Source organism: Fundulus heteroclitus, unplaced genomic scaffold (assembly GCF_011125445.2).
Source record: "Fundulus heteroclitus isolate FHET01 unplaced genomic scaffold, MU-UCD_Fhet_4.1 scaffold_716, whole genome shotgun sequence".
In the NCBI taxonomy this organism is placed as follows: domain Eukaryota; kingdom Metazoa; phylum Chordata; class Actinopteri; order Cyprinodontiformes; family Fundulidae; genus Fundulus; species Fundulus heteroclitus.
Window position 1 is genome coordinate 30739 of NW_023397161.1, and position 17076 is coordinate 47814.

The 17076-nt window shown below is 37.9% G+C and overlaps 1 protein-coding gene across 1 annotated transcript in view; it reads right to left on the reverse strand.

Moving 5' to 3' along the window:
* igdcc4 (immunoglobulin superfamily, DCC subclass, member 4) overlaps positions 1-16421 on the reverse strand; it is a gene marked incomplete at its 5' end in the record, with an annotated part of 46368 nt that extends 29947 nt beyond the window's left edge. The window contains 3 exons of the mRNA XM_036134007.1: positions 2284-2417; positions 8390-8531; positions 16107-16421. Coding sequence (XP_035989900.1) covers positions 2284-2417; positions 8390-8531; positions 16107-16421 — 591 coding nt within the window. The remainder of the gene's footprint in view (positions 1-2283; positions 2418-8389; positions 8532-16106) is intronic.
* Between the last annotated feature and the right edge of the window lie 655 nt (positions 16422-17076).

The window sequence follows — 17076 nt, forward strand, 5'->3', positions numbered from 1 at the left end:
ATCGACTTTGATGGGAAGGGATCTCACATCTCCAATCAAAATGGACCATATGATAGGTCTGTACCTCCTCCTTCAGTTGCAATGTTCAATGCTGGTTCAGTCTCCATGTCTCTTACTCCTCTACTGATGGGGAACATTGTGCCGCTCGGTGGGAAGAAGTGCAGTGCAAATACAAAGAGCTAAAATCTGTTCTCCGGAGCAAATAATGGAAGTGTGGCCTCTCACGCAGTCTCACAAATTCCAGAAAACAGAATAAAACACAGCTGTCCACTAAACGATCACCTCCATCATGTGCACAAGCAAGGCGGGAAAAGAAAACACATGAACACACAACACATGTAAAAGTAGATTTAAAAAGGAAACACTTAGAGTGGAGTTAGAATCTGCTAGAACAGGGTGCCTACTCATTTAGCGCCTATAATGAAATATATAGCTCATTGTTTACCACACTAACTCAGGAGCTTATAGTGAAACTCTTCAAAATAGAAATTCCCCTCTGCAACAGGATTTTAGAGTTTCAGTCAGTCAGAAAACAACCCTTGTCAAAATAAGCACTGGGGTTCCTCAGACATGGGTTTGTCTGCTGACAAATGACTTTATTTCGTGATTTAGCAAAAATCAGCTGTTTAACTATGGACAGGATACAACGGTGATGGGACTCATCAGCAACGTGTATGAGTGGCTAATCCTTTGGTCATCAGCAAATAAATGGAGTGTATTTATGTCTAAGAACCTCTGCTATGGGCTCAAAACCACATACCAAGAATGGAAAGCCCAAGCAAGCACGCAGTTCCCCAGTATAATAAACTGGTGCCACATTGTAGGGTGTTTGAGGATGAATGGGTTGTTTAGTCATTTCACAGCATCTCAAACCCGACTTCAAATCTGGACAGAATCTCCATAGAAAGTGTTCCATAAAGATTCTGTCTGGAGTCTGAGGGATACCATGATGTTTTTAGGCCAATGTTAGTGATACATTTGTTTTCGTTTCTGTCAGCTGTGGTTTTTGCCTTTGAACTATTGTTGAATCATGGACATCTGAACCTTGACCTAGGGAAGTAAGGCCTACAGTGTTTAGTTATTGCTCTTGGGTTCTTTTGTAATCTCATGGATGAGTTCTTCCTGCACTCTTCGAGTAATTTTGGTAGACCCATGATATCTGAGAATATTCATTCCTGTTCTTTTCATTTGTGGATTATTAGTATTAATTCCTAACACTTTAAATAGCACATTGTTACCTATTCTAAACTGATAGATGTGCTTTTTGTGATCTTTTATTCCCTTTAAGGCTCTCAGACTAAATCTACTTAATATATTTCTTGATTATTCAGGTCAGGCAGTAAACAAGCTAGGGTGTGAAAAGTCCAATTGAACCAAAATGTTTAGTTAGTCACAGAGGCAATGACTTTTCATAAAGGGCCAGGTTGGTTTGGATACCTTTCTTTTGATAAATAAAATCATCATTTATAAAATTGTTTATGTAAAATAATATAAAATATTTTTTTTATTTAAAAATGTTTTGATGACCTGAAACATTTAAGTGTGACCAAAAAGCAAAAAGAGAAGATTTTGTTAGCTTGCTGACTTTTTTCTACAGGTTTTCATCATGAATTTGACTGTGATCAGCAATGACTACAGATTATTCAGTACATTTAGTTAGTGAATAATACCAGGATAACTTCTTGGAACTAAACGGCATCACAAACCTATTCAATACAAAAATAAAAAACTGAGAACCTGATAGGAGGTGAATGTTTGTAAACAAATCATGAAAGCATATAGACTTTGGCACGTTTTAATAAAGTATGCCCTGTGTTTTGTACAGAGATTGTCTGTTTTTTACACTCATTCAGGACATACAGTTAAAACAATATATTTACTACATACACTATGTAAAAAAAGCAAAACCAATATTTCCTCACTTGCTTTTAGTATGAATATGTCTGTATTTTTGTATCGTCATTATCATTCTATTCAGTTTTGTCTCTTCTTTGACTCTCACCCTCCCTTCATGTGCTTCTGACTGCTGGTGTGCCACAGACTTTATAGTCCCAATTGTCTTGCTTAGCCACGGCTAAAATGACCAGTCAGACTCTCCAGTGGTCCATGATAGTGCCACCAGGTCAAGGTATCCTTTCCTATATGCTATATAAGATACCATATTCCATAATTGCTTTGTTCCTTACCTTGTGTTTCCTTTCGTTCTAGGTTCCCCACCTAGAAAGCATCCATTTGAATGTACTTCCCTCATCAAACTGCACAAAGCACAGCAACAGACCTCACCTGTTGTGACAGTGAGTCTAGCTTCAATGCTGGTGTCCTTCCTGGCAGAACTGGATGCAACACAACGGTAGACGCCCTCATCTGCTTTAGTCACCTCCAGAATATGCAGCACCCCGTTAGGAAGAGAAACAAACCTGTTGCCCCAAAGGGATAGCAAAAAAAACAAAAAAAAAAACAGAAGAAAGAGAAAGACAAAGCAAGGGAAAAATACTATAAATGGTTTAGTACAATGAACCATGAAGCAATGGGTTTTTGAGCTCTAGAGGAGCTCCACTGTTTAGGTGTTTTCAATACACTTCAACTTTGTTTTTCAGAGAATAGAGATTTGACCTCCACAAACTAATGACTATAATATTTAGCTGTACACCAAACAGGCATAGCATGATTATCACTTACCTAATTAGGAAGTGGTCCCCTTTTATTGCATTTATATGATACATAAAAACTAATAATTACTTAAAAAGGCTGTTTCTTCAGAGGTTGATTTGGTCAGCTGCTTCCGGCTTTAATTCATTATTTATTATTATTACATTGTTATCAATTTTATTGTGCTCCGGTTCAAAGTGAAAAGGTTTAATGTTGTTTGTTGCTGTTTTGGCTGGATGAAGGTAGTGCTAGGGCCTAGTATATGTCATTTACCCAGATTGCATTGCAGCATAAACAACATGGCGACGTCCGTGTAAAATATTTTCTTTAAATTTAGAAAAACTAAACAGCTTACAGAATTTTTACTGTACTGTTTTTACATCTAAAATAGATATTTCTCAAATAAAGTCCTCTTTTACAACTAATCATGGATCCCTTTAAGTCCTGTAAGTTGTGAGTTGGGCCTCCATGGGTCAGACCCGTTTGTCCAATGATGAGGCTCATAGATTCTCATTCTAACTGATGCCAGGGAAATATGGAGGTACAATAAACACCCCAAACTTGAGGTGCTTCTGAGAACACCCCAGAACAATTTTCTACCTTTTTGGCAGGGAAGATTATCTTGGTGAACGAGACCACAGCCATCAGAGAATGCAGTTTCCATGAAAGGACGTACATGGTCTGCAAAAATGTTTAGGTAGGTGGTAGATTTAATAATTCCGTGGATGAGAGAACTCATGGAGTCCCAGCAGAACACTGCCCTTAGCATCCTAAGCTGGCTTTACCTTCATCCTGTAGTACATTCTAGTGTCATGTGTTCCCAAAGTAAGCACTGCACATGACCGTGGACCATGGAAAAAAAATTCAATTTTGGCTATAGTAGGTTGGGTATCGTATCGGACCCTACTAACCAACCTTGCCTTCCGGATGCAATAATTAAGCACGGCCCGTCGTGACCCTGCTTCCAGGTCACCACTCTTACTTCCTTGAACCAGTTTTGACAGATTCTGACCAATTACAGATAAGGAATAATCCACAAGAGCTGGTTTGATCCAGTGTCCAAACACGTTACATTCTTTGGCTTGCTGATTTCTTCTGCTTCTACAATATTGACTTCAAGGAGAAAATGTTAACTTACTGCAAATAAATCCCACCCACTAAGAGGTGCCATGATAAAATCGAGAAGCGTTATTTACTTCCCTTGTTAGTAGTAAAGTTGTTATGCCTGACTGGTGTCTCACTGTTTCTTCCTAACAAAGATATTCCTTGGAAATAAAAAAACTGCATTCTAAATAACACAAGTTCTGTTTTCGAGTACAAGACTTACATGGTAGAGATAAATTATTGTTGCACACACACACCACTTCCGAAAATGAAACCATAAAGTCCAAGACGATTTATTGCTATTACCCAGCTTATTGATTTTTCAAAGACAGCTGACATAACCAACACATGACCATCTTCAGCCTTTGATGCGAGGGGAATGTGAAACAATAAAAGAGAGAATGGGAACATTTTTAAATAGAGGGTAACTAAGGAGAAGCAGTGAATAGGAATAGCAAATAAGCAAAGATGGATATTATGAGGAAGATAGAAGAAGGTGGTTGGAAGGTTAACGGCAACAGATGATGGCAGATAATACCAAAGAGATGACAGAGGGTCTGAGTGAGAAACAGACACATAAAAGCAAGAGAGAACAAATGGAGGGGAAAAAAGCCACTGTTACATCAGCCATCCTTTGACTGATTTCTGTGAGAGACCATTAATACCGCCTGGTGTGGGAGAACCATATTGCACTAATAAGGCCTTCTAAGCAGCAAGCTGTCTGGAGGTCATGCAGGGCTATAGCTGACATTAACAGTTCACTCTGCGTAATATGACTGGAAAGATATTCACTGACCCGGGGCAACGGCAAAATGTCTATTTCACTGAGCGTTAAATGAGAATATTTTTAAGAGTACTGACAAAAGGAAGATCTTTCAAGGATGTGAAGATGGGCTTATATATATTTTAATTTCTCTCTCTTTTTTCTTTAACAAGCACACACAATACTAACACAGTATGGAGGACCAAGTCTTCCAGATCTAAAAATAAATACAGAAATAAATAAATGCTCAATAAATAAATAAGCATACAATTAATTGCCACCAAATTAATAAATGTAGGTAGAAATTAAATTATACAGTGAGACATAAATGTATATATCTCTTTTAATTAGCTTATTCTTTTATTCGCCTTTGTAATAATTACCTTATTTATTTATTGTGCGTTATAATCTTCAACTTTATTTATTAATTACTTATTTTTTTTAAGTATTTATTTTTGTGCATGTTATAATATTTTTGTCTGTTTTATTCTTCCTTTGTATTTTTTTACCCTATATATTTCTGTGATGCTATTTATTTCTGCCTGTCGCTTTTACATTTCTGTCTGTCCCTTTTACATTTCTGCCTGTCCTTTTTACATTTCTGTATGCATTTCTGCCTCATTATGCAAATGAGGAGGGGCTGTGTCTTAAGGGCTCAACTTCTTCCCATTGGTTGGTTAGCAGTTTACTGCATCGGTCAAATCTACATGGCTTTTCCCCGCACTAAAGCATTGTTAGTAATGTCAAACTCAGCAGGCAGACGTTCAGTGTCCAACCTCATAAGGAAAGCTGCTAATAGACTGGAAGAATTAGAACGCTGTACATTTGGGATTTGAATGTTTTTCTGAGGTTTCAGATTCGGTTTTTCCAGATCAGTAACTCATCGGCGGATGATTTCTTTTACAAAACAGACACCTCTCTGCAACCACAGCAAGGCAGACAGTGAGCTACAACCGTAGTTTCCTCAAAACGAGTCTCCCATCGCGCTGGGTGAATTACATTGGACCCTATGCAGAGCTCGCTTGATAAGAAAATACTGTAGTTGATTATAAAAGGCACAATATGAATTATCAGATTCACATCAAGGCAATAAAAAGCACTACATATTATCATTATTCTATCCATGTTGGTCTAATTTGTGAAGGAGGCGGAGTTTCATCAAGCCGATCCAACATTTCCCCCTCAGCTGCAACACTTGGGGTTCATGCTGCGTCTTTACGCATGATCCAGCACCACAGTGAAGTTGGTTTGAATTTGGATATTTGACATTACAGCTCCGCGCAGTCAGCGGGATCTAGCTCATGGTTAATCCGGTTGAGGGACTCCGATTTCGGCCAGCGTCTCTCAGCTGCTCCCTCCTCCCACACGCGGTGGTGCAGTTAGAGACCGTCAAAAAACTTTTGAACCAAGCTCTCTTGAGAAATAAAAATCAATAAATGTATTATCTTGTGACCAGCTAAGATAAAGTAATATAAATTGATGCCAATAGATAAAAATCTGTAAGGCACACTTGTTTTTATTAATTTTTAAGCTATTTTCAATTTTCAAGACAAAAATTTGGATTTTTTATCAATAGCTTCCAGGTCATGTGACCCACTCACTCAAATTCTTTGTGAAATTGTTCTACTACTTCAGCCAACTATTGTCTTTGAATAAATCTTAAAAATTGAAAATAGCTTTAAATGGAATAAAAATAAGGGTGCCTTACAGATGTTATTTAGTGGCATGATTTTATATTAGTTTTGTCATAGGTGGTCACAAAATAAGGAATTTATTGATTTTTGTTTCTCAAGAGTGCTTGATTCAAAGGTTTTTTGGCGGTCCCTAAATGCACCACGCGTGTGTGGTAGGAGGGAGCAGCTGAGAGACGCTGGCCGAAATCGGAGTCCCTCAACCGGATCAACCATGAGCTAGATCCTGTTGACTCCGTGGAGTCAACGGGACTTTTATAATCAACTACAGTATTTTCTTATCAAGCGAGCTCTGCATAGGGTCTAATGTAATTCACCCAGCGCGATGGGAGACTCGTTTTGAGGAAACTGCGGTTGTAGCTCACTGTCTCCCTTGCTGTGGTTGCAGAGAGGTGTCTGTTTTGTAGAATAAATCATCTGCCGATGAGTTACTGATCTGGAAAAACCGAATCTGAAACCACAGAAAAACATTCAAATCCCAAATGTACAGCGTTCTAATTCTTCCAGTCTATTAGCAGCTTTCCTTAAGAGGTTGGACACTGAACGTCTGACTGCTGAGTTTGACATTACTTAAGCTTTAGTGCGGGGAAAAGCCATCTAGATTTGACCGATGCAGTAAACTGCTAACCAACCAATGGGAAGAAGTTGAGCCCTTAAGACACAGCCCTCCTCATTTGCATAATGAGGCAGAAATGCATACAGAAATGTAAAAAGGACAGGCAGAAATGTAAAAGCGACAGGCAGAAATAAATAGCATCACAGAAATATATAGGGTAAAAAAATACAAAGGAAGAATAAATCAGACAAAAATATTATAACATGCACAAAAATAAATACTTAAAAAATATAAGTAATTAATAAATAAAGTTGAAGATTATAACGCACAATAAATAAATAAGGTAATTATTACAAAGGCGAATAAAAGAATAAGCTAATTAAAAGAGATATATACATTTATGTCTCACTGTATAATTTAATTTCTACCAACATTTATTAATTTGGTGGCAATTAATTGTATGCTTATTTATTTATTGAGCATTTATTTATTTCTGTATTTATTTTTAGATATGGAAGACTTGGTCCTCCATAACACAGAGGTGTTTGTTTTCACAAGAGAATTCTTCATGTAGTTTTCGCAGTTACTGAAATCTTAAAAATGCTATTTTTAAAATAACCCTGGTCTCACATTTTCCCTTCAAATACAAAATTTAAATTTTTTTTATATTTGAAGAGCTTTAAAACATGCAGCCATGTGAACATCAAAACACAAATAAACCCCCTTCTTGCCTCTGCTCTGTATGTGTTATTAAACATGTCTGTTCAATAGGCGCAGACAGTCATCAAGAACGTTCAGTGTTTGTCTAGTGAGGTAACATCATTGCCGGCAGTGACATGCATAAAGAATGTACAGGCAAGGACATGGGGTAATAGTTGTACACTACACACATCACAGGGTAATATTGTTTTTAGCAATGTGGATTGGTGTATCTGCACAGATCAGTGGATGTGTCTGCAACTTTCGATCCATATTAGTGGCAACAGAATAAGGTACAGTGCTATGCAAAACAATCATGACCTTTGAACTATGCCCCATTTCCACTAATAATGTATTTTTTTCTGGGATATTGTGTAACAGACCCACACAAAGTAAAGTTTTAGAGCTGAAGGAAGCATACACTGTTTTAACTTTCTAAAATCAAAAATCTGAAAATGTGCAACTTACATTTGTGTTCAACTTTGTAGAACCGTATTTCACTAGAATTACAGCTGCAAGTCTTTAGAGGTTTGTTTCTGCTAGTTTTACACATCCAGAGACTAAATTCACTGCTAATTTGAATGTGTAAAATAGCTCAACATCTGTCACATTGGATGGATAGTCTATACAAAACTATTTTCAAGTTTTGCCACAAATTCTCAATTGGATTCAGGTTTAGACTTTGACTGGACCATTCTAAAACATGAACTTAAACAGTGTTGCAACTTTGGCTTGATATTTATTGATATCTTGCTGGCAGGTGAGTCTCTACCCCTGCCTAAGGTCTTTCACAGCCTTTAACATGTTTTCTTTTACAATTGCCCAGTGCTTAGCTGAGTGGAGTTTTTTGCACGCCATTATGCATATCACATTTCAATAACAGCATCTGAGAATATTAAACATACTTTATCTTAACACACAAATTACCTCGTTTCATCAGCAATAGTTACTTTATCCTTTTGCCATGTTATGACAGGTGTGGGTACTCCCTCAATCTGGCACTCGAAGCGAGCAGATACCCCAGTGGTCACTGTTTGTGGTGATGGCTCCTGATAAAACTTTGACAGACCTATGGAGATAAAAGCAAAATTAGCAGGTTAGCTGTCAAAGAAGAACTCTTCTCAGGGGCAGACATGTAACATGACCCATGGACAGAGGTGAAACACCAAGCCAGGATCTAACTTTGGTCCACAGTACTGTTCACTTTAGTAGAATATTTTTATTTTGGTTTAAAATTGCAATGTGTTTGAAAAGTTTCTGACTGGTTACTTGGTTATGCCATCAACCAATACTGTAATTTCTATGTCACTTCAGATCTTTCAAAGTGCAGTTTTATTTCTTATCATCATGGTTTAAAGTCAAATTTAAAAACATGTGTAGTAATCTTAAACACCAGAGGGCAGCAGTGAGTAATGTCAGTGAGCCTCTGACCTCTTACCCCTACATGCAAATAAAGGTAAGAAGAAAGACCAAAGTAGCTAAAAGTGTCACCACCACTTCAGCTTTAGTCCCGAACGAGAAGTAAAGTATGGGAGTGGATCAAAGGAGAGAAAGCACAAAAACACGCATGAGGAGGCAAACCGAGGGGTTTTAAAAAAGTACCAAGGAAATAGAAAACTGAAAACCATAAATGAGACTGGGGCAGATAATAGTTTCCAGTTATACTAACCACATAGCCGACTGTGAAACACCGAAACCAACATTATGTTAGATAATGTTAAATGAAATGTGAGAACACACAGTGAGACCGCCAAATGAGCGATGCGTTCACAAGATTCTCAGACATTCTTTCAGATTTCGGTAACAGATTTTCTGTGTGAACACAACTGCAGAACTAATCCAGACCACATTTGTGCAACTGTGATGTCAACAGCATTCAGCTACACACATAAACTGTCCACAGTGAAGTGAGGCTGATGTTTTGTGTCGGAAATGTGCTGATCTGACCTCAAAGGTCGATTTCAATTTCTGATTTTTTTCCCCCCTTTGGTTTTGATTTTGTGGCCTGACCTGCTGGTTCTGGTTATTTTTATTACACAAACAGGCTGATAATTAATTAAGCTTATTTTGACACACAACACATAAACTAATCTGGTAAATCTTGCTTGAATTCCTGTGACAGACAGCAGAAAAGATAGATGTTCTGCTGCTTCTTTGATAGAGATAATATCTCTAACCAAATAAAAAGGAAGGGATCACTGTATTCATGCATCACAGTTCAACTCCCTAAGCTTTTTATTTCATTTTTTAAATAAAGTAAAGCAAAATACATTAGAGATCAAGCTGTGTGTTGATGCAATTTCAGCCTATATTTTAGCTAGTCAGGGGTTGGTTACTGGTATTAAGGAATACTAAGGTTTTAAAAAGCTATGGTTTATAAAGGAAAACACAGAAAATGTCTTTCATATTGTTCCAGTGGTTTAAACTCCTATATAATATTAGAACAGCCCAAAACTTGCTAAATGAGGCAATATTTTTAACAATAAATATATAACATATATTTCTATGGTAGAGTTATTGAGGCAATTCATATTAAAAAAAGCAAAACACTGACTTTGACATAAAGTAACTTGCCGTAGAAGTATCCTTTTATGAATGTCCTCATTCTACAAGCCTTCCAATGTGACAAACACTTTGGGGTTTAAAAAATAAAATTGTCTCAAACACATACAGACAAGGAGTTTTGATTCAGGGGAACTGCCACCCATGTAATGAGTAATCACTGGACTATTTATTTTTAGAGCAGAACATGGTTTGCTACAATATTCTTTATTTTGGTCAGTTGAATAATAGCAAATCATTGCCCTTAAAATATTACTGCTGCTGCAAAACAAATCCTGCACATATTGTTAACATTAATATTCTAACCTACTCTACTTGTCAGGCACACAACTTGCATTACAAAGGAGGAATTCCCAATTACGTCATTTGGCATAAACAAAAATGTCTATGCCATATGACGTAAAAAGCCCATCTTGAGCTGTGTTTTTTTCATTCCCTTTATTTTATACTCTTCATGTTCGTACAAAGCAAAGCAAAGCTTAAAATTTGTGGACATTTTAATGATGTCAGATTGCAGGTGTTTGCATCACAAAATCTGGACTGCAAGGAGATTGACAACGCAATGTTTTAACTTTAAGGATCAAATGCCGTAATCTAGCTTGGTGCTGTAAACATGCAAGAGAAACATGAATTGCATCACATTCCGAGACCAAATCCAAGACCAGGAAAAATTGGTCTCAATCCTCTGTCCCTTAGGATCACTATAACTGTAATACCAAACCTTTTCTCTTAAATGTGCAACAGTAAGAATCATTGTAGCTTTTCTGTTTTAAGGTCAAGTCAAAAAAATTATCTTAAAGCTGTTTTATAAATATAGTAAACGTGGAATTATTACTCAAGGCTATCCACATGAGAATCTCACACAAACTGGTGGTAATAACAACTAACTGCCCACCTGTGCTTTAATGCACAGAGAAAAGATTCTGCTGGAGCACATGAAGACTGTGAAAGGTGGTAAAAGTAGCAGAAAGGATCTGATTCATTTCTGAAAGAGGCTGAGCTGCAAGCATCAGAGGAGGCGTTGATGATTAACCCGTGCGACTTCCGCACATTATTCTTTGTGATACCCTAAATCCCAGAGTTCCGCATGACGTGTGCCAACGCCTGACATGATGCCAGACTATTGGAGTGTGGGCGAGCGTGTGAACAGCAGAGCTTTTGGGTAAAGCTACTTTTTGCTTTACAGTATTCGGTCTGCATTGATGCCTGCAGATAGACTCCTTGTGTTTGCAACGGTGGATCGTTTTGGGTATCTCATCTCTAACAGTGTGTGCACAATGAGGGTGAATGACAGCAGATAAGCAAGAGTGCACAGCACAAATGTCAATGAAAAGAGAGAGGGGGGATGGGGGTTCAAAAAAGCCCTTTGCCCATGCTGTGATAGGACAATAGTAACTGGCAGAGATTCCACCTCGGTTCTTTCAAAGTATAGCTGTGTTAGTTTTTTAGGATCTCTGAACTGGGGATGAAATTCCACAGCAGATCCAACCTGAACCCTCATAATCACCCACTTGTTTAAAAGCTTACACAGCTCTGATGATGTGATGGCACCCATGATGCATTTCTTTGTAGTGATCACAGCTAGGGGTGACGTTCCAAGGCACAAGAGTTAAAAAAGATGTCCAAATGTTTCCTAGCAACAGAGTTTTTATATTTTATGATAGGATTTTCAGGCAATTTGTAATTTCAACTGTTAATCCATGTAATTTAAAAAAAAAACAGAAGCCAAATCTCCCCCCCTTTTTCTCATCTGTCTTGACTTTCCCTCTGCTCTTCCCTGTCTTTGTCTGTCCCTCTTTCTGTGCCCCACACTTCGGCCTCTCAGCTATCAGATTGCAGCGTTTTTCCCCTCCCCTTGTGCAAGCAGATAATTCCACCCGTGACCTTTTTGCTACCCGGCTCTAAGGCTGAGATTGTGAAAGCTCATCAAGCATACCTCCAGCCTCGACAGCTATTTGTAAAAGCTACTGCAGTCAGAGCATGTGCAGCTCAGTCAGTTTCTACACGCGAGCAGGAAAACCCTTCAGTGCTGCCAAAAGGAAGCTTTTCACCATGTCCAAAAAGGGTTTTTACGTCCAACTGTTCTGGTGCGTTCAAACGTGTATTTTCTTTCACCTGTGTTTTAGCAAACAGGTGTGAGTTTTTAAAAAAAAACAAAAAAACAAGCCATATTGGTTTATAATTATATGACACAATATGTCAGAAATCTTCAGACAATCTAAAAGAATAGACTGTGAGTCTCCAAAGCTGTCTCATAATTACTGTGGAAAAGTTATTTAGTTCATGATCAACAAACACACTATACCTGCTTTCGTTTATTATTTTCCCTTCTGAGAACATGCTGTATGCTGTATTTGTTGTTTTTCTCTAGCAAAAGAGCCACAGACTGAAAGACAAAATAAAATGAACCCATCCCTCCCAGAAACTGTATTTAAATAGGAGAGAAAGTCCTTGTCTGTTTCTAAGCCTTTCAGGGACAAGCACATGATTCATACGTACACTACGCCTGCAAAACCAGAGCAGGTGGCTTTCCTAATGTGTTTTCACAGATGTGATCTTTGCTACATTTTCTCATCACTCTCATTCCTTCAAGTGAAGACACTGTGGGAAATGAGGATGTCTACTCAGGAGCTGACATTGAGGCAGTTAGGCTCGAGCCTTTCTCACATCTGTTGTGCTCACTTAAAGCGCTGATTAAAGACAAAAACTCCACACTGAGACTTTATCACATACAAACTAAAAAACATTGCTTACATTGCTTTCAAAAGTATTCACATCCCATTAAACCACACATTTTCCGCTGCTTATCATTTTCAAACATTTCTTTACAGAACAACTAACCCGTAAAATGACTTCTTTTCTTCTTTTTTTAATTGCTAATAAACCTTATACGTGGTGTCTTATAGTGCGCCCTACATGTCCCAGACATTGCTTTGACAATTTACTGCACATTTGTTGATATTCTTATTTTGTGTCTTAAACCGCCTGTGTGGCACCCTCCTCGGGTTTAACGAGTGCACTGCATTCGAATTTTAACTCAGTATTGGTGTTGGCGCAAAAGATATTGTGACGTCAACCAGTTCTTCTGCTGCTGTGGGGTATAAAAGCGTCTCCTTCTCATACATGACTCCTTAGCAAGTTGAAATAGTGAGCTTTTTACCAATTTTCAGGTTAATGGTTTATTAGCTTAGCATTCAGTTAGTTTATTTAGCCTAGACAACGCTTAGCCTTTCACCCACCGTACGTTCCCTGGCCTGCTGGGCACCGCCTCCTTTAGGGACATTTCTTCAGATATTACATGCTGATGAAGTAAGGCTCTGGTAGGGTTAGAAGGTCTTTAAGATATTTTGGCAATAGTTGTATAAATTGTTCAAAACTTGAGATTAGGGTAGATATCCACCTTCCAGCAGGAAACCAACTCTAAATATAGTCAGAAATGTACAATGGAATGGCAAGTTTTTCTCTTTACAGACACTCTTCAACCCATCTGACAAGGGATGTGAATACTTTTGCAAAGCACTTTGTGCGAGGAGCTATCGCTTTCCCAACTCTCCTTTGCCATTTTCACCCCTCACAGCATTTAATCTACCCGCCCTTCCCCTCCCCTTTTAGTACTTTAGTCCTTATTGTTCCTCACAGAAAAGATCCTCATAAATAAGCATGCAGAAGCTGACAAAAGACGGGGCATCCACAGTGGATGGTGTCTCATCTTACACAAAGCTAAAGACTAAATAAAGACCAGCACTGAGGAGTTTGAGAGAAAGGCATCTCTTTACTCAGACAAAAACTCCATTCTGTCCCCTTTTGCTTCATATCATTATCTTTCAGCTTATAACTGAAAAATTACACAGCTTTGTAGTCAACCTGTGGGGTTAAAAACAAATTCAATCATCATCCAAATGGTATAAAAAGAAAACTTAATAAAAACCCTGTTTTTGTTATGCCCAACAATTGACTCCCTAGGGGAGAACAAGCGTCCAGCTGCAGAAGACAAGTTATTATTGATGCACGAGTCAAAAGGTCAGAGAAAGAACTTGGCCAGTATTATTTTGATTAGTAATTAATAGGGAGTTAAATACTTTAACTTCTAACTTTTTTGTCTGTTCTTTAATTGCATTACAACTTAGTTTTACACAATCATATTCAGTAAATTGGATAATGCATTTGATATTAAAAACCTTGAAGCGGGTTCCATTAAGCCCACATTTCTGTATTAAAATGTTTTTTAATGGTCTGATGTAATATTTTAATACTAAATGTTGTGTTTTCATTAGCCGTAAGAAGATAATCATCATAATTCACAGCTATGAAGGCATGAAAACATTAGTCTGTGTTGTAATGTATCTATATAATTTGTTTGAGTTAAGCTACTTAAATGAATGAACTTTTCAATAATTAGCAAGTCTAATTTATTGAATGTGACTGTTTTGATGAATAAATGGAGATTTCAAAATTACTTCCTATCAAAAGAATCATTTTCTATATTTTAAGGTTGCCATTTAATAAATGTTATCGTTGAATGAAAAACTTTACATAACTCAGTTTAAAAGTGTCTTTAGAAAATTGTAATTTATCAATGGTGCAAGCTGGAATGCCAAGGGACTTACTGTGAGTAGCCACTCATGAATTAAAGCCACTAGTACCACAAAAAGCTTTATAAAACAATTGGTGCTAGATGTGTGCAAATGATGTGTTAATTTTTCACCTAAACAATGTGATTCTCCAGCTTGGGTTGTTTTCTTTGGGGGTTACATGTTGATAGGAAACTTTTTTTTCTTCAGTTCTGACTCATCGTGTGCAAGAACATCCTGAATGCCCTCCTCAAAACAGCTGCAACGTGACAGACTGTTAATCATGGCAAATGCTTGTACTTCTAACTTGCAGGCTAGTATAACTGTTAGAACCCTAATGACATTATAAAGAGAATAACTCCTTATGTTTCTGTTTTGCATCTTCTGGCAAAGAGAAAGAGAAGTACTGCCTTATCTAACAGTGTCTGTCTTCCTGTCTTAAAGTCACATCAATTCAAGTCACCGCTGTGATTTTCGACATCAATATCAGGTTGAAAAAAAAACAACAAACAAACAAAAAAAAAACATTTCAGGACCGGACCAGCTGGATGGCCTGGACGGACAAGCAGAAAGAGTTTTAGGGGAAAATGAGTGTAGACTTGTATACCTTGTGCAGATTGTTCCATTGGTTCCACTCATTTAATATACAAACAGGATTATAATGGTGTGATTTGCTGTTAAGGATTCAGAATCCAAAATGTTGTGATCTTGTATCCAGAAAATATGCTTCCTTATATGTTTGAGTTAGAATTTTACAAACAATCATTATCTACATGAACATCATGGTAAACTAGGACTTTCAATGGTTCATGTGAGCCATTATTTTTGATAAGATAAGATAAGATAAGATAGACTTTATGGATCTCACAGTGGAGAAATGCACATGTCACATCAGCTCAATAATCAAAAGAATGTGCCAAAGAGAGGAAAAGGTGCATGAGGTATATACAGTGAATATACAGTGTATACAGTGATACATACATTTGGGTTGTACAAAGGCAAAAATTTCAATCACTCATCAAAACTCTTTCAAATGGATGAAAGGGACAAAAAAGGTTCTACAATGGCCCTAATCTCAGAGACCATGTCAGGAAACTGGTCAATTTAAACGAACTTTGCTATTTCTGATAAGAAAATAGGTCAAATATCCAGCTAGGAATCAATCAGAAACTTTTTGATTACTAGCTACAAAAGGGGCAATTTAGGCATATCAGGGGATGCGTTTGTAAATACTTGAGCCTGTGTGGATGACTGAAACTCCACGGTAAATTCAAACTTGTTCATTCAATTCTTGTTTCAAGAAAAAAAATAGTTGTATGTTGTATTATCAGTCCAGCTACCAAACATAGCTGAAATGCATGTTTAATGCCTGAATAGAGCCAACAGACACTTGCATTTAGATCTCTTTGCACAATGCCTATCTACATACAGTTCTGAGCCCCAGCCTTAGATCAGCTCAATTACAACTGTCTAACGAAAGCAGGATGTTCTGTGAATTGTGTAACACCTACTTGCAAGTTGTACGTTCACAGTCCGACTGGTCAGGGCTCCGATGGCGCTGGCGCTCACACAGCTGTAAGCACCCTCTACATTCTGCAGAGGATGGCTGTCTGTAGAAGTGGAGAACAGCAGGAGGGATCCATTGGTCAAATGCTGCAGGGGATCTCCTGGCACCTGTGGTAGAAGCTGGCCATCCTTGAACCAGGTGACATTGAAAGGAGTGTCGCTGGACCCCAGGTTGCAGTCCAGCAAAAGGGGGGTACCTAGCTCCAGAACTACATGGCTGGGTCCAGCACCACAGCTCAATTCCACTGAAACAGGCTTTCCTGTGTAGAGCAAAAAAAGGAAAAGGTCTCTTAACTAGGCTGCAGCATTAAAAGTCTAGGACAAGCCAAGTTAGGCTTTATCCTAAAGTATATATATATATATATACATTCACAAGATTTTTGTAAAAAATAGTACGTTTCCTACTTTTAACAAAATCACGATTCCCGTACAAAATTTAACAGATATACATGCATTCTATAACGCCCCTTTTCCAACATCACAATAATTTACGTTTTGCTGTTCCTTTTTGTACCACCTCTCTAGAGCAGGGTTGGTCCTCGATACCTGTTGATCTGCAATTTTTATGTGTCTCTGCTTTTCCACAGCAAACAACTGGGGGTCTCATTTATAAAGCTTCTGTACTTACAAAACAGGGCCTGGAACGTGCGTATATCACTTTTCACACAAAAGTTGGGATCTATAAACAAATATTTTGATGGGAAATTGTGCGGTCCAACTCTGACCCATGTGTACACTCATTTTGGAGACAGGGGAAATTGGTGACGCAGATGGTAAAGTGGTGAATTGCAGCCAAACTGCATGAAGATTCCTCTCAGACGCTCAATTTCACTCCATATCATACTTGAATCATAAATCGACTTCATCATAAGCACTCAAAACCGCAAGGTTATTCATGCTTGTGCTGGTCAGCCA